Genomic DNA, 18,642 nt, shown 5'->3' with positions numbered 1-18,642 from the left:
CCCTGTAAATTGACCAAATTAGGCCTTAACTGTGTATTAATTTTGTTTTAAATTTTTATGTAAAAACTGATTTGATGTAGACCTATATTTCTGTAACGTTAAATGCCTTTACGTTTTAAGTTAATATTAATCTTTCCAAATGTCCAAGGGGCATGTTTATAGGTTTCCAGTTAGGACGTGGCTTTATAAACATTACCAACGATACAGGAGTACGCATACGAACAACAAAATATTTTCCTGAACGAACATTTATATAAAAACATCCGCCACGTGCGTGTGTTACTTGAAAAGGCGAATTGAAGGAAATTAACACGTGATGCGTGATGACGTCTGAGGTCTAAATATGACGCGAATTGCTATCGGCTAGTTAGCTACGTTGTTTCCCTCCATCAACACTGAGCAGAGACCGAAAGTTAGCAAGTTGATGTCCAAAACTGACAACTTTGGATTGACGTTTGCCATAAATATTGAGGTTTTCGAGTGAACAATTCTTTGCTGGACGTTTGATTAACCCATCGCCGCAGAATAAACGGTAAGACGGATTACATCTGTTTGTTGGATAAAGTGCGTTTGAAGCCCGATTGCTAGCAAGTTAGCATTTGTAGCGAGCCATGTGAATTTGAAAGTAAAAACGGCGTATAGCATTTGTATATCTGTATGGTAGGTTAAATAATCGAAAGGTTTTTTTTTAATATTTAACATTTAAATCGATCGATAGCAGCTCGTAAAAGCTCAAAATAAGTGTATTTGAAATAGAAACTTTAATGTAAGCACATGACGGCTACCCTTCATTTCGTTTGTCATTGCAAACTGGTTCTCTCAGGTTTGGTCCGGCACCAACCAAAATATGTGATGAAATGTTTTGGGTGAACGGGAGATATTAATTATAAAACAACACCACCGCAAATTCTAACAACACATTCCCACAAGCCGTAACTCTACTGGCCCAGGAAATTTCTGGCGCCCAACATTGCTAATAGACGTCAAAACTAGCATGAACAAGAACATACATTACAAGTTATTTAAGGATATCTGAAACATGTCTCTATAGGACACATCATACGTATCTGACACATAATGTTTATGTTTGTGCTGTTTTTAAATTTATATTTGTGTTCTCACATTTCTCTTTACTTTTAGGTTATAAACGTGTTCATTGGTGCGGTTAAAATTCTCGTGAAAGTTTATTCGCCTATGTATGGATATTTGAACAAATATGAAAATGAATTATGCAAATAGAAATATTATTTTTAAATACGCAGGTGTGGTATTTTGATATGTCAAGTTTGACTTTGTGGGTGTGTATTTATTAAAAAATAATAATAATAAAAATAAATAAATATAAATATAAATATAAATATAAATATAAATATATATATATATATATATATATCAGACATACTTTGTTAATCCCTGGAGGGAAATTTTATGTATGTATGTGTGTGTATATATATATATGCATACACACACACGCACGCATGTATGTGTACATATGTATAAAATATATAATGTATATATGTTACGTAATGCGCTTACATTCCAAGATGACACAAGTTTTACTAGGAGAAGATCCTCCAACACCTTCAAAAAAAAAAGTCAGTTAAATATTTTGAAGAGCTTAACAGAGTTAAGCCATATATAGTTTTAGAGTTTTTAGTAAAATAAATAGTAAAAACCTGATATAGTTTGGCCCTAAATATAATGAAAATGCACAGAAGCTGGCATGGTGTTAAACACACACACACACACACACACACACACACAAACACACAAACTTAATGTACTGAATAATAAAATATAAAAAAGCACGTAGTGAAAATAAAACAAAATTAAATCAGTTTACTTAACATGAGCACAAGCGAAAATTTAACTATTGAACTATAATGAACTGCTAGTCAGAGGGCAGAAGGCTTTTCATCCAATCATTTTAGTAGTTATCCCTAGCAGGAACACCGGTCAGGGATATTAATGGAAATAAATTATTTTAGTCATTGTAATATTAGCACAGGCCATAGGAAATAAAAGTTTCAAAACTATAATTCAGCATGGTAGTGACAAAATAATGTTAGAACACCTAATAATAACCATTTAAGGATTGATTAGATTGACTGTTGGTAAACCAGATGAAGTGTGTTTGCTGTGCTAGAACTGAAAGTTTTGTCTTCTGTGCAGACATATGCAGGCTCTATAGCAGTGCAAGATGTTCAACAAATCTTTTGGTGCTCCCTTTGGGGGAGGGACAGGAGGATTTGGGACTACTTCGACATTTGGGCAACAAAGTAAGTTAATATGAATGCTACGGTATTTTATATGTAACAAAATTAGAGAACCAAGAAGTAAAACTGTACAGAGACAAAGTAAGAATTTTTTGTTACCTTTATTATCAGATACTGGATTTGGAGCAACGGGGGGCTTTGGATCTTCAGCATTTGGGACAACAAACAACACAGGTGGACTGTTCGGGACCACCCAGAACAAACCTGGTATGCTGTTTTCTGTAGCAGTAGTTGTATGCAGAATCTCACAGCTGTCTTTAAATGGTCATAGAATCTATCCATTTTTGAAAAATTGTTTTTATTAGGAGTTATGTGCTTGTAGTTAAGGCTTTCATTTATTTGGTGTAGATGTAGCATGCCAAAGTGATCCTGCAGGTTGGCTTTGCAAGACTAGTTGTTCTCACTGATCTGAGCACTGCAGGTTGAGGATGAGTTTACTCTGCATGTTGGTTATTTGCAAATAAGAACACGATTGTGGTGACTCAAGCTGTAACAGTACAAACAAATTGTCTGTGTACTCGGTCATCTCAGGAGTGAATTTGCAAATGAGACGGCTTTGCTAAGAATGATTGATTTAAAGATGTTTTTGAGGAAAGCTTGCATTACAAACTGATGTGCTATGACGTAAGAAATTAGTGGTCCCATATTTAGTCAACAGTGTGATTTGTATTGAAATATGTGTCTGTCTTCAAGGTGGCCTATTTGGCTCAAGCACCTTCAGTCAGCCTGTCACATCCTCCACCAGTAGTGGGTTTGGGTTTGGTGCCACCAGTGGCACGTCAAACAGCCTGTTTGGAAGCACCAACACTGGAGGTGGGGGATTGTTTTCCCAGCAGAATAATGCCTTTGGTGCTAACAAACCAGCCACTTTTGGCAGTAAGTTTCCAGTTTAGCTATACATTTTTTGATTTGTTGTAGAAGTCTTTGATTTAAAAAAAAAAAAAAAAAAAAAAAGCTCGAACATAATGGACATAAGTAACTTATTGATTTGCTTTGCAGCTTTTGGTACCAGCACCAGTAGCGGTGGATTATTTGGGACAACCAACACAACATCCAATCCTTTTGGAGGAACATCAGGCTCTTTGTTTGGGTCATCAAGTTTTACTGCTGCACCCCCTGGCACAACAATCAAATTCAATGTTTGTTTAAAAACGATTATACTTTTATTTTATTTTTGTTTGTTTTCTTCATAATGGTAGTTTAGCTGCCTGTTTTTCATGCATGTTTTTTAAACAAAATCTTTTGTTTTGGTACAGCCACCAACTGGAAGTGACACAATGGTAAAAGGAGGTGTGACAACCAGCATCAACACCAAACACCAGTGTATCACTGCAATGAAGGAATACGAGAACAAATCTTTAGAGGTAGGTTGGATTCTTTTGTTGTGATAGTTGTTTTAGTACTTGGCAGGCTGCTGAAATAATTGTCACAAGCACTGTTTGTCAGGTGCTTTGACAAAATGTGTAACGAATCTGTTGTCTGGAGTTTTGAGAATGTAAAGCCACGATGAAATATCTATACCTTTTTTTCATTAATCATAGGAATTGAGGCTTGAGGATTACCAGGCAGGAAGGAAGGGTCCTTCTAACCCCATGGCAGCTGGCACAGGTGGTCTCTTTGGAGCAGCAGCCACAGCTACTCCCAGTACTGGCACTGGACTCTTTGGATCCTCAACTCCAAACACTGGCTTCAGCTTTGGCCAGAACAAGACCTCATTTGGCACTAGTAAGTGGTTGTATCTTAATTGTTTATTTTGATTTATTTTTTTATTTTTTTTGAGTAAGTGTGCTAACTGTTTGCATTCCAGGCACTGGGGCTTTTGGTACAACCACAGGAAGTTTGTTTGGCCAGCCACAGCAGCAGCAACAACAACAGCAGCAAGGTTCCAGTCTCTTCAAACCATTTGGCTCAGCTACCACCACCCAAAACAACACTTTCTCCTTTGGCAACAGCAGCAGCATGGTGAGTTACAGCAGGTGTAGTAAACAGGGATTAAAGTTCTCCGTCGTTACGACGGATTTCCGTTAATTGTAGCGAGTCATCGACGGATTTCCGTCAATTACACTGTTCCGCCTGTCCTTAATGTTTTAAATTCACTTTTCATAATTTTAATGCTGTACATATAGGCTTACATTTCTCAAAGAGTGTAATAAATGTCTTAATTTTAGTTTAAATAGGTCTTAAATTAAGGAAAGACAAAGTGTATTCAGCCTGCTGAGGAGGATGTGATCAAAGCCTGGAGTGGAGCGAATGCACGTTCCTCTCTCCACTCTAACTGTGCGTTCACACCGCCGCCGGCGAGAGCGTCAAAGTGGCCGGAAGTCATTCATTTTCAATGTGAGCCGGCGGCGAGCTCCGACGAGAAGCGGCGCGGCGTGTTTTGGACGGTGTGGGCGTCGGGAAGAGTTGAAGTCAGGTCAACTTTATGGTAATGAGCTATGACGCGGTTCGGCGGCAACCAATCGGAATGTAGAAGTTCACCCCTTGAGAGGATTCCAGATAGCGCCTGTAAAACTTTGGTTCCGACCACATTAGTTCCCAAGCAAAATGATGCATGGACCAAGGTGTCTTGTTGATGTTATATATTTATATTTTGTTATATATTTTCTGTAAATAAGCGGGAATTGCATATGCTAACTTTAATGCCAGAGCATGCAAAACAGTGTCGGTGGTGAAAAAATTTCTGACATATCGACACATTGGATTAAACAAAAATAGGTGTTGTAGACAGCTGCGGCGAAAATTTTGACATCTGATGGAGACATATTTTAAAATAAAAACAGGCACCTCTGCCTATTTATTTATTTTTTTCGCAAGTAAAAACAAAAGTGTTCTGTACCTGGTCTCCCCTGTGGTATTGTCAATAGAGAAAAACATAAAGATAAATGTCATTAGGCTTAAATATATACAGACAGTGGCTGTATAGTTAATTGGTTTATTTCGTTAGCAAACATGTGGTGTAGTGGAGGGTATACGCAGCTCTACAGCATATATCCATTTTATTAGTTGGCTTTGCATATACCCACCTTGAAATCCCCTCTGATGCACATCATTCAGTAAGCTAGTGTCCTGCATTAGCCAAAATCATGACAGTCCAGCACATCCAGTCATATGTGAATAAATCCAAATATTCGCTAAAAACACCCAGTAAAGACGCCGGCTTCATTTGAAATATGTTTGAAGATTGAGCCTGATGCGCCCGCGCCCGCTCAGTCCTCCTCCACCCCAGATGCTGTTCATGTCAGGGATTGCGCAGAGTCACGTCCAGATGTCAGAAAGGTAAAAGCTTGCGTATATACATGTGTATAACTAATGCGTATACACTTCTCCAGGCACCACTACACCACTGCATGTAACTACAATTAAATTCAATTTCTTACTTTAACTTTTTATAAAAATCATGAGGTTAACTTACACCCTACTTGTGGTCAGTCTGCACAAGATCAACATGCTTGTTTGCTTTGCGGCCGCTTTAAATACAAGACCAAGCGTTTGATCGTCAGGGCACCAACGAATCTTTCTACAGCGTTGCTGGCAGGGCGGCCAGAGCGAATTTTGACGCTCTCGCCGGCGGCGGTGTGAACGCACAGTAAGCGTTTTGTTATCACTCCGGTATGGATCCACTCCGGGTTTTGGTTTAGTTTTGAAGAAGTACATGTCAGGCTGCGGCTGAGGTATAACTATATTTAAGATAGCATGGACACACTTATAATGCAGGAAGGCTCCGATGTTTCGGAGATTGATAAAAGTGTAAAAAATAAATGGAGATGGGCTTGGCTTAGCGAAATTGGGGAGAATGGCAAGCCTTTTAGTTCGTGGGCTAAAAAAATCAAACAACCAGGTACGTGTCTTTGCACAGTATGCCACAGGAAACTTCAATATGGCAATAATGGCAAAAAAGTGCTAGCTCGCCATCAATCAGAAGCTAGTCACAATGCTGCCGTTCGTGCTCTACAGTACACATGCTCCCTGCCTGGTGCGACAAGTACCACAACAGAGATTCATGCATCTATTACTTTTTTCTGTTAATAATTAAGAGTTTCGCAAAACGTTGATTGGTGTTATAAGATAAATAAAAACATGCACTGAAAAGATGTGTGGTAGATGGTTGATTATTTGTCAAGGTATATTTTTTTTTCAAAGATTACAAATAGCTTTTAAAATATGTAAACTGGCAATATTAAAGCGGTTTAATCTCCCCTTAAAACTATTTAAATAAAGTGTTTGTTAAAGGAATATGGCTTGGCCTGAAAAAAGTTCAGTCAGAAGATTTTTTTTTCACTTTAATCCCTGAGTAAATGATATACTAAATGTTCTTAACTGGTTTTACTAATGTAATGTCACAATTCTGTGTTTAATTCAATATTTTATTTACAAGGGGCTGTTTGGCAATACGGCTGCCTCTCAGGCTGGAGGACTGTTTGGAAACACTAACACAAGTACCGCCACAGGCTTCGGCACAGGAATTTTCGGCCAAACTAACACAGGTTTTGGGAATGTGGGTACACAGGTGATTTTTGGAGAAGCTATAATTAGCTCTCTTTTTTTTTTTCCCTTTTCTATATTTTTCAGTTTGATCATATGCAAAATATTTTATTAATTTAATTTATAAGTTACAGTTTTGTTTGCGTTGTTTGCTGAATGATTAACTTGTCCTCTTTATTTCACAGAATCTTTTTGGTAATAAGCCTGCTGGATTTGGCACCACCACCACTAGTGCACCCTCCTTTGGAACAGGCACTGGTCTGTTTGCAAATAAGCCTACACTCACTCTAGGGACTAACACGAACACCTCAACCTTTGGTGAGACTTTGACAATAAAGTTGTACAGACAAGTTGTAAAGTTGTATGCTGACTAGTGTTTGCTGTAATCAGTTCATTCTCAGACTTGGTGGTGAAAGTGATGAGCATGATTTCACTTGTGTGCATTCAGATCTAATCTAGAAATTCTCATGTATTTCTTCTCAAATGTCATTGTTGGTGTATTTAAGGATTTGGTGCAACTGGTACTGGTGGGGGTCTTTTTGGGAACAAAACTGCTGCGACTGGCCTGGGAACAGGATTGGGGACTGGCTTTGGAGGAGGTATGTTTTAGAGTGCACAATTTTGTTGTCATTTTGTTATTGTAAAAATGAAAACATGCCTTCTAAGTATTAGTTTGTATTTTAAGCTGTAGGAACTGGCCAGACATCATTGTTTGGGAACAACCAGAACAAGTTGGGTTCCACCCTGGGGTCAGTGGGCACCTTTGGGACTGGAGGCTTTAACACTGGAGCCAACACTCTGAATTTTGGTGCCGCTCAACAGCCTGTGGGTCAGTGCAAATGCTTCATAAATGATTTAATTTTCATGACTGGTTGTAATGATGTTAATCTGAGTGTTCATGTGAGACAGATCTCTTTAAATAAATCACTGGTGTGCTGTTTTTTTCCACAGCTCTGACTGACCCCAATGCATCAGCTGCGCAGCAGGCCGTCCTCCAACAGCAGATCAGTGCATTGGCCTATTCTCCTTTTGGAGACTCACCTCTCTTCAGAAATCCACTGTCAGACCCAAAGAAAAAGGAAGAGGTTTGATTTTGATGTGACTGATTGATTGATATTTTTCTTTCAGTGTACATAGTCCTTACACATATTGGCTATTTGAATAGATTAGTGAATGGCTCAATAAGAGAGCCATTTTTTTACGTTTTGGCACAGTACATGCAATGCTTAACATATCTTCTCCATCATTAGCGTCTGAAGCCCACAAATCCAGCTGCCCAGAAAGCCTTGACTACCCCGACTCAGTACAAACTGACCCCTCGTCCTGCCACCCGTGTTCGTCCCAAAGCTCTGTCATCCTCGGGCTCCTCCAAATCTCAGCTCTTTGATGGACTTGATGATGATGAACCCTCTCTTAACAATGGAGCCTTCATGCCTAGGCAGGAACCTGACATCATTACTTCTACCAGCTCTTATTGAACATGTAGCTTAAGATGTTGTGCGCTAACTAAAGTGTTCCTGTCTGTATATTTTGTTTCAGGAAGAGCATAAAAAAGCTTGTTTTGAAGAATCTGAATAACAGCAGTCTTTATAACAACTCTGTGAACAGAGATGCTGACGACTTGGCCTCCCCTTCAGAGTACCCACAAAATGGGCTCAGGTGAGTTCACGCTAGTTCTCAACTGTTGCAGTTAGTAAAGATGCAACCATTTATTTGAATGTTTTCATGTCATACTTCAGTCTGAGTATGGATGAAAGAGAGACTCGAGAAGTAACTCTGGAAAGAAGTGGGGAGGATGATCTGGAGGTCTCAAAGTTCTACACCAACCCGATCACCAAACCAATTCCACACGCCCAGCCAAGCCCCTTGCTACAGGACACAATCTCTGAGTTCAATTTGCGGGGAGCTGCCAGTCATCGCAATGGCCTGGAGGCCAGCAGTGAGGACATCTCTCTGGCAGAGGATTCCATTCAGGAGGAAAGAGATGAGGAGCTTGAGGCTCACAAAACTCCTCACCCAGCTGGTATGCTTTTCTTGGTTGACATTCTTCAAAACATAACCTATACTTGATGATATACAAATCTTATTCTGAGCTATTTCTGTCCTCTCTCAGGTATAGTTCTTTCCCGTGTGGGCTACTACACCATTCCATCAATGGAAGAGCTGGGAAAAATGTTGAATGAGAACGGGGAGTGTATTGTGGAGAACTTCACTGTTGGGAGGAAAGGTAAAAAGTATTGCATGAAGCACCACCGTGCAAAAGAACAAATGATGTTCTAAGTAGCATGTGAGTGGCACATTATCTTGTTTTTTCTTTTTTTTTTCTTTTTTGCAGGCTACGGATCGGTTTTCTTCTCTGGTGAGATAAATCTTACCAACATGAACCTGGATGAGATTGTGCACTTCAGGCGTAAGGAGATAATCGTGTACCCTGATGACAAAGACAAGCCTCCTGTTGGAGAAGGACTAAACAGGTAATCTGCATGGATCATTTTTGTCTTTCACAACCATTTTGGTCACTCTTTGAAACATTTTCTTCTTATTTCAATTTATTTTGTTTCTTGTAACACGCAGACGTGCTGAGGTGACCCTAGATGGTGTGTGGCCCAATGACAAGACAACATGCTCTCAGATTAAGACTCCAGAGAGGCTGACTGAGATGAACTATGAGGGCCGACTTGAGGCAGCCTCGCGTAAACAGGGTGCCCGCTTTTTGGAATACCGACCTGAAACTGGCTCCTGGGTCTTTGAGGTATGAGCATCTACTCCACATTCCATTACCTTCTGTTTTTAATCCACATTTTATTTTCTGACTGATGTTGTATTACATAGTTAGCGTTGTCATGTATGAATCTTGAGTGTAACCAAAATGTCCTCTACAGGTGGCCCACTTCTCAAAGTATGGACTCCAGGAATCTGATGAAGAAGAGGAAGTCCCCCCGGCCAAGCTTGACCTGAAGAAGCTGAAGACAGGCGTTCCACCTGGGGTTCCTCAGCTTCCACTGACCCAGCAGCAGATGGCGCCACAGGCTCAGGTAGACTGAGGAACGCACTGGGTCTGACACACATTGGTCTCCGGGGCCACTCAAGTTCACTGATACCTGCTGTGCTCCCCGCAATCCAGATCAACACTAGCAGTGGGGAGAGAGCAAAGAGTTTTAGTTGTTCAGATGCTTTTCAGTCGTGATGCCAAGAGATCGGAAGTTATTGAAATGCTGTGCACACATTTTAAATATTAAGAGTTTACATAGAAAGTTCATGTAACAAAGGAAGATGCCTTTTATCTAATATTTATAGTTTGTAAAGCTGACTGGTGTTCTTTGCAGCTGAAATTAGCAGGCGCTTTGACTGTAGAGACAACACTTGATTTTTAGTGGAATTTTAATCGTTACAGTGTTTTCTTTAATGAAAATATTGCTTTATTTAGGCAGAATGATAATACAAGGGAAATTCTGAATGTGTTTTGAGTAGTGTAAGATGCAGCCAAAATATGAAGTGTTTGTATGTTATGTTTGTGGAACAAAATTTGTTTGACCGCTTGTATTTTAATTTACTTTTAACAGGTGTGTGTTTTTTTTTTTTTTTTTTTTTTAAATAAGATTACATACAATTATTAAAAGTGTCTGATATGAGATATTTTACAAATATGAGCTCGGGATTTCAGATTGTGTTACTCGGAAGTATAGCAGTGAAAAAAATGTATGAGTGGCAGTGTGTGAATATGTTTTGATTTTGTCATGTATTTTATTGACAAATAAAGGTACAAAAAAGAGAAAGCGCTTGTGTCAGGACATTTCATGGCTACACATTGCTTTCATAGCAATGAATAGCCAGCAACTAGAACCTTGGTGCCTATCAAATTATTTTGGTACTTGTTTTGAAAAATTCATTATAACTGTACTCTGCACTCACCAAGAACGAAGACTTGACTTGATCTCTTTGTGTGCCATGTGTGTAGAGTACAGCAGTTCTTGAGCTGCTCAGCCGTGTGTCGGAGTTGGACAGTGACATGGCTGACATTACTCAAGAGCACCCGGCAGACAGTGTTTTGGGTGAGGAGGATGTAGAGAGAACTTTGGAGGAGAACAAGCTGAGATCTGAAACTCCTGCTGAGCACGAGCCCATGTCTGCATCAAGCCAGATTGCTTCCTCAATGGGCATTAACCCTCATACGCTACAGGTAGCGCTCGTGTAATTAAATCACTGATTGGAAACATGTTGTGTTCTGTTGTTTTAATTAATGTTGATTTGTTTTCTATACAGATTATGAAGGCCTCCCTCTTTGCAGAGGATGATGAATGTGACTTGTTTCAAGAGCATGGTTCTTCAAAGCTCATACAGGATTTGGCTTCCCCCAAAGTTTTGCTTTCTGGAGCTGTTCGGCCATCAAGTATGCCAGCCTAATACATTTCATGCAGTTTACATACTTATAGAAACTATATGTCTTTAAACATATCTGATATTGTGGCTTTTTCATCACAGTTGGAGCCCTTTTACAAACAAAGTTCACTTCAGGAGGAGGGCTTTTTTCCCAGTTGCCAGAGGCACCTTTTGGTGGAATACCTCAGAAACTTAGCAAGTCACTAGCATCAGAATCTCCATGGCCATCGTTGGGTCCTTCCTTCCTGTTGCCAGCCCCTCCTCCAGAACCTACTCTTCGGACTGTGGGGGCCCGCAGGTTGGGAGGGCCAGTACCTCTTGAGAGCTCCGTAACTCTAGGAAAAGGCCGTCTGCTGATGGATGCTGCTTTATTCAGAGGGCGATCTTTCAGAGTGGGCTGGGGTCCCAACTGGACACTGGTGCACTGTGGAGATCAACTTAGTGTCACAGAGGCAATGAAGGAGCAGTCGGCAGAGATCATGGGATTTGGCTTCTTACCCAAACCTACCAAAAGCAAACCGTAAGTTTAGCTTTTCCATAGTTCATCAGTGCAAACAACGTACAGCAAAAGTGCAGCAGAGTTTTTCTCAATTTTTTTTTTTTCAATTCTTGCATCATACCAGGATCACTGAAAGTCCGTTTAAAGTGCGTATGGAGCAGGTAGTAGGCCTGGAGCCCAAGCAGTCAGCAGAGAGCCTTGCTCTGTATCACAGACCACTGGAGATTGGTCTAAAGCACAGTACAATCAACACTGAGGACTCCTGTCCATTCATCCAGCCAGCAAAGGGAGTGGATGCTCTGCATGGTTATGCAGAATGGATTGTGGAGGTCAACAAAGATGTAGGAGGAGGGGATGGTATGCAGTGCTTACTTGTTGCTTTACTCTTCCTTTCTCAGGAGGTTTAATGAATCTTAAAGGGATAGTTCACCCAAAAATAAAGTCATCATTTACTCACTCTTAAGTTGTTCCAAACCTAGATTATATTTTGAGTATTTAAGTGCTGTTCTTTTAAACAGTTTTTAAATCTTACCAACCTTAGACCTTTAGAGCAGGGCTTATTTGAAAACTGCATGGTTTGTGTGTTGGAGCAGGGTTGGAGCTAAACTCTGCAGGGCTGTGGCCCTCCAGGAACTGAGTTTGACACTTATGCTTTAGAGAGTAGTATTTGTGTATATATAAAATTCTTAATGGATGTTAAAAAAATACACATGCATATTATATATGAAATCATTTTGATTTTCCACATTAGCTGGTCTGGCCCATTGGCGCCAAGTTTGGACTTTGTGTGCTGCTCTTTGGGGTCGTCTTGGTGACCGGGATGTGGAAGCTGAGCAATACTCAGACTACCAGCAGCAGCTTGAGAGACGGAGGAGCTTCTCGCACTGGCTCTCTGAGTGCGCGACTGAGTGCATTGAGGAGGAAGTGGGTCGAGCCCTTCAACGCAACCATGCTGAGGCCATATTCAGTTACCTTACCGGTCACTGCATAAGCAAGGCCTGCAAGCTGTCCCAGAAGAGTGGTGAGGGTGCACTTTTTTTTTTTTCTTTTTTTTTCACCTTTGTTCCTGAATGCTTAATGTCAAATTGCATGCTGTACAACAACATTAGTGGTTCTAATAGCGAATTATTATTATTATTATTATTATTATTTTATTTTTTATTTTTATTTTTTTTTTGTGTGTGTGTGTGTGTGTGTGTGTGTGTGTGTGTGTGTAGGGGACCATCGTCTTTCTCTTATGCTGTCTCAGGCAGTGGGTTCTCAGTTTTGTAGAGATCTATTGGCTCTGCAGCTCAGTGACTGGAACAGCATGCAGACTGACTCCTTCATAGAGGAGGAGAGGCTGCGAATTTTTGCTTTGCTTGCAGGCAAACCAGTAAGTAAATAAAATGCCATAAAATCTAGATGCACATTTTTGGTGTTTAGTTTTTATGATTTGTAATTATTATTTTTTTGGTAATAAAGGTGTGGCAGTCAACAGACAGCTGTATAAACGTGTGCTCCGAACTGGATTGGAAGCGGTGTGTTGCTGTTCATCTCTGGTACATGCTGCCTCCTACTGCATCTGTAGCTGATGCCCTTGCCAAATACGAATCTGCATTTCAGGTAACTCACATCGCACTGCAATTATTCTTCTTATTATTTTTTAATATAGTTGTTTCTTTGACAGAATTCTAAAATTTCATAATTAGGATTGGCACAATTTTTTGTTTTTGTAAGAATTAACTTATGCTCATCAAAGCTACATTTATTTGATCCAAAAGGCTTTAATACTATGAAATATTACAATAAAAAATATTTCCTGTTTCCTGCTGTTTCCTATTTATATATTTATGATGTAATTTTATGTAATGTAATGTAAAGTAATGTAAGTAGTCATTACTCCAGGCTTTAGTGTCCATGATCCTTCAGAAATCATTCTAATATGCTGATTTGAAGCTTAAGAAACCCTTTTTTATTACTGATGTTGAAAAGGTTGTACAAAAGAACAGTGTTAATTTGAAACAAATGTTCTGTAACAAACATCTTTACTGTTACTTTTGATCAATTTAAAGGGGTGGTTGACTGGGTTTTTTTTTTTTTTTTTTTTTTTTTTTATTTTCCCCACATAATTTACCTTTATTCTACACCACTCTCTCTTCTCCTATGAACGCTCTGATTTCCTGGTTTTATGAAGCCCCTCCCCTTAGAGATTCGCAATGAGCTGAGATTGATTAGCTGGCCCAGTGTATTGTGATTCACTAAACTGCCTAATGTATGTGCGAAAAAGGCAATGCCCCACACTTCAGTGGCATGCGCTCCAGTTGTGTTGTAAACAATGGTGTCATCAGTATTGCTTATCATTTTGAGCCTGATTGAGACCCAGAGAATATTAGTGAAGAGGATTGCCCTTGGCAAAAATCGCCAACCTGGGGCACCTAGCGAAAGGGCACTTAGTGCTCAAAGGGGCAGAAGCTTGAGCCCATGCGTGCCACTGAGTGTGAGAGCGAGAGGTGCAGAGCAGGGGGATGTGTGGAACAGGATTAAAGCTGCTTTAGAACATTGATTTTTTTGAAAGCTGTGAATCCATTAGAATCATTTGATTTCGTGCACCCCTAGTTTTGACGTGCATGGTGACAGCTCCTCATCTTCTCTAAAGCAGTGCAACATGGCCTCGCCCCCTTTGTTGCATGTTCCTGGGGGCGGGATTTATGTAAATTTTAGGGTTTGTGATGTCACCAACCCTGGAAGTAGCTTGTTGTAGTCCCTACCAGCCATATTTTAAGGCATTAACAAAGTTATGACGCACTGAACCTTCAGCATCATAACTTTGCAGTTATTGTTTATGCTCAAACAGGAACATTACACACTAACTAAAGTTCAAAAAGTGAAATCACAATCAACCACCCCTTTAATGAATCCTTGCTGAATGAAAATATTATTTTTATTTTTGCAACAAAAACGTACCAAAAAAAAAAGTTTGTTTAAGGTCAGTAAGTGTTAAAAGCCTATCCCCTGGTTTCATAGACAAGGCTTACGCCTAGTCCCAGACTAAAATAAGCTGTTTCAACTGAAAGAAACTTACACAGACTTATTGCCTTTTGTTGTCTCAAGATACACACCAATAATGTTTTTTCTAAGGCATGTTCATAAAAAATACTTCAACGTCCTAATTGAATGACGTCCTAATCCTGGCTTAGTCTAAACGCTGTCTGACCAGGCCAAAATGTCAGTGACTTTTTTTTTTTTTTTTTTTTTTTTTTTTGTCTGCAGTAGGAAAAGTGTTTTTGAAGAATTGGATTTAGCTCTAATAGAATTACATACCATGGATACTAGCAAAAGCAAATCTGGCATGTTTCTGCACCACCTTGTAGAGAGATGCTACTGATTCTTGATAAACTATGTAATTACATATTTTAAAATGCTGTGTTAACTGTATTTGTGTGTGTGTGTGTGTGTGTGTGTGTTTCAGGGTTCAGAGGAGGTGAAAAGGTATGCTTGCCCTCCTTTACCTCCATATGTAGATGAACTCGAGTTGTTGGGTTTGGATGAAGAGATGGATGAGACGGAATCCAAAAAGCCACTCTATGACATCTGCTTCCACCTGCTCAAACTTTACAGTGACAGGTTTGTAATGGTGCCCACTGTTTCCTCGTTTTTAATTAAAGATGGTATCCGCAGCTGTGTATGTATGCAGCCTGATTTTATTGTCTTTTCCTCTCTTTAGGCACTACAGCCTACAACAGCTACTTGACCCAAGCACAGTAACTGCTGATCATCTGGACTACCGGCTGAGCTGGCACTTGTGGAACGTGTTGCAGGCTCTTAGCTACAACCACCTGTCCACCTCATGCCAGGGTTTGCTGCATGCCAGCTATGCTGCCCAACTGGAGAGTGCAGGATTATGGGAGATGGCTATCTTCGTGCTGCTGCACATACCTGACTCTGGGTAAGTGTGTGCTCTGTTTGGAGTACTCATTTAGTTGTTGATAGGTTTTATGTCAGGATGAATTGAGTGACTGTACATGAGATGATTTCCATTTTTTGTAACTGCTTTTAGGCGCAGAGAGAGTGCAGTGCGGGAGATGCTTAACTTGCATTGCTCCCTTAAGGAGACAGAAGAGTCAATGGAGAAGGAGCAGTTTCTGACGGAAAAGTTGCTGATCCCCATCAAGTGGATCCATGAGGCCAAAGCCATCCGTGCTTGTAGAGAGGGGGACAAACGTAGTGAGGCCTTGCACCTTTACAAGGCCGGCCATTGGAATCACTGCCATCGGCTGGTCATCCAGCACCTGGCCTCAGGTTTGAATAAGCCAAAAGTGCACACACACTTTTAATGACACTCAAAAACATGTCATGCCTGCAGCAATGCAAGCTACATGTATTAATTTTGCTGCCCAGTTCTAGACAATGTATTTACCTTGTATACATAAGCAGAACTGCATGTTGTTTCACCACACCCTGTTAGCTGTTATAGATTCATTGTAAACCACGGGTTCTCAGGGCTTATTGCTTTTATTTAAATGGTTATTCCATATACGTAGTAAGGTTTCACAAAATAAAACAGAGCAAATGGAGTGTAATGATATAAATAAAAACAGTAGTTTTCTACCAGTGTAGTTCCTCAGAAACAGTTGTGGTTGCAACAAAGTGGTTGCCAAGCAACACAGAAGTAAACAAAGGTGTATGTTTGTAATCTACAACAGTTTAGAATGCGACTCAGATAACCAGGATCAAGGACCGGAACTATAGACATTTTCTCCTGAACGCGGAAGTCACGCCTGACTTTTAACTTGAAGGATACTTTGCATTTCAGTTCTCCAGTGTTTCTTGTCAAATTAGTGTATATTCCGGGCTGATAATCTGATGTTAAACGTAGTAAAATGTTTTTAAAAAGCACATGGCTAGATAGCGCCATAACTTTGCAATGTTGGAGACCCGAACAGAAGAGCATCCAATCGGAAGTTTGAATTCTTAATGGCAGCGCTCATCGTTTACTCAGGAAAAAGCTCTATATGTTTTATAATATGTATTTTCTGATTGTTCTTTAGCAGCTGCTGATGAATTCTCTGTATGAAACTGTATGATTGTACCAAGTCCATCTTCCTGTCTTTTTTCCTCAGACTGCATCATTAATGATAATCATAAGTACCTTCTGGACTTCCTAGAGGGGTTAGCAGTGCCAGAGCGCAGTGTTCAGATTCAGGACTGGGACACGTCTGGACGAGTCTACCTTGATTACATTCATGTCATTCAGATACTGCAGGACATCCAACAGGTATCCTGCTGTTCAGGTTATTATGTTGCTCAACTAGAACAAAAGATTAAGAAACTACTAATGAGGTTGTCTTCTACTTTTTGTCTCTAGACGGAAAGTCCAGGTTATGAACTTGAGCGACTGCATACAGAGGTGACATCTCTCTGCAGTAGAATAGAGCGCCTCCCCTGCTCCAAAGCTAAAGACAGACTTGCGCAATCAGGTCTGAAAATCCTAATATTGGAGTAATGTTGCTAACAAGTTGATTTCAACTGCTTTGTTGATTTATGAAACTGGATTGAAGTTATGTTCCTCAGTTCCTCAAGTTTAAAACCTCATTGCATTAACCATTTGTAACCCTGCATCTCTCTTGCCTTATAGAGATGGCCAAATGTGTGGCTAACATCCTTCGGGTGGTCTTGAGTCTCCAGCAAGGTGGTGAAGGCACTCCAGATCCCCGACACATCCCTCTTTGTCAGCTTGCTCCACACATTGGACGTCTACCCATGCCGGAGGACTATGCTTTAGAAGAACTCCGCAGCCTTACTCAGTCGTACCTGCAAGAGTATGTTATCAGTCACTGAATATCAAGATAAAAGTATCACTTCTGCAGAAATAACATGAGTCTTGATTGGGTTGACCTTCAGCACTCCAATTATATGGCTGTTTCAGGCCATGGTTGAACTTTCGATGCATATTTAGGCACAATAATTGTGAATAAAGCATTCCCTTGTGTGTTTGTGTAGGAGCTTTTTTCCCTTTCAAATCTGTTTTGTAGTTCTAGAACTGAATGTGGGTGTCTTTAATAATTAAAGTATTTCTTTGAATGCACCTGTTGATTTCATCTGCCCAAGATATTTGGAGGGAGCCAGATTTAAGAACTTAAGAAAGTTACATTGTGAAGTATCATCTAGTCCATTCAAAGCTAAAGTGTAATATTCTGTTATGTGTTTAGAGCCTACAGTGTACTCTGGCCACCAAACAATTCATAAAGACTTTAAAATGTAAACATTTTCTTTGGATTGTTCTTTTTCAGTCATAGTGTTTTTAAATATTAGTGTAACTGTGTGTATACCTTTGTAAGTACAGTATTTTAATTGTTCCCATGGACTGCCTTAGTCTATAAGTTGCAAGTGTGCTTGTGTGGGTGTAAATGATAAAGGTTTGGTCATTTTTGAGGAGGTTAACCATTTATTTAAAATTAATCTCTTGACACCAAAAATATATGGCAACATTTAAAAATGTAAAAGTGTGGGCATATCTCTATTTTTGTAGGGTTTTCGACATGTTAATTTGGAAGACTTTATTGTTAAAGGTTTGCCTAATGTAAAACACAACAAATTCAATGCTATTGATCAGAGAAGTTGATAGAAATATATTTTGAGGTTTCTAAAGTGTTCAACAATATGTGACTGATGATTCTTATAAAACTTTAATCAGTCAAGTTGACATCTCTTCTGACTAGGATAGGGTTTCGCTGATGTAATTACATTACAGCATTATGTGAACCCTTCATCCTCAGTTTTGTTTTGTTTTTTTGTTTTTTTTGAAAGTGCTACAAATGCTTCAACCATTAGTAATGTGCTTGTTTCCTGTAATGTATATTTTCTAAAAGCATTGTAAACATTAGACTTTTGACAGATTATGTTTCAGGTAATTAAGATTCTGTTCTTTGAATGGGTGTGTTTCTGGCTGCCTGATTATTGGCTGTGCATGAATGTGCTTAATTGTTTTATAAAACTGAATAAAATAATTTTCATTTAACA

At 39.6% G+C, this 18,642-nt stretch overlaps 1 protein-coding gene across 1 annotated transcript; it reads left to right on the top strand.

The window, feature by feature from the left end:
• The first annotated feature begins 350 nt into the window (after window positions 1-350).
• On the top strand, window positions 351-18,394 carry nup98 (nucleoporin 98 and 96 precursor). The gene is made up of 33 exons (XM_051092869.1): window positions 351-532; window positions 2,173-2,279; window positions 2,388-2,483; window positions 2,970-3,152; window positions 3,276-3,415; window positions 3,533-3,640; window positions 3,818-4,001; window positions 4,084-4,238; window positions 6,655-6,786; window positions 6,947-7,079; window positions 7,268-7,360; window positions 7,447-7,590; window positions 7,713-7,846; window positions 8,012-8,199; window positions 8,301-8,420; window positions 8,501-8,784; window positions 8,875-8,988; window positions 9,097-9,235; window positions 9,336-9,513; window positions 9,644-9,796; window positions 10,720-10,941; window positions 11,025-11,151; window positions 11,244-11,661; window positions 11,765-11,997; window positions 12,392-12,661; window positions 12,858-13,015; window positions 13,105-13,245; window positions 15,092-15,246; window positions 15,347-15,568; window positions 15,680-15,921; window positions 16,743-16,897; window positions 16,988-17,099; window positions 17,258-18,394. Exons 2-33 carry the CDS (start codon window positions 2,201-2,203, stop codon window positions 17,458-17,460), a joined length of 5,415 nt encoding a protein of 1,804 aa, XP_050948826.1. The 5' UTR covers window positions 351-532; window positions 2,173-2,200; the 3' UTR covers window positions 17,461-18,394.
• Window positions 18,395-18,642: the final 248 nt, after the last annotated feature.

This window comes from Labeo rohita, chromosome 21 (assembly GCF_022985175.1).
Source record: "Labeo rohita strain BAU-BD-2019 chromosome 21, IGBB_LRoh.1.0, whole genome shotgun sequence".
NCBI lineage: Eukaryota > Metazoa > Chordata > Actinopteri > Cypriniformes > Cyprinidae > Labeo > Labeo rohita.
The sequence above is the reverse complement of the archived record's forward strand: the minus strand, read 5'-3'. Positions and strand labels throughout refer to the sequence as shown.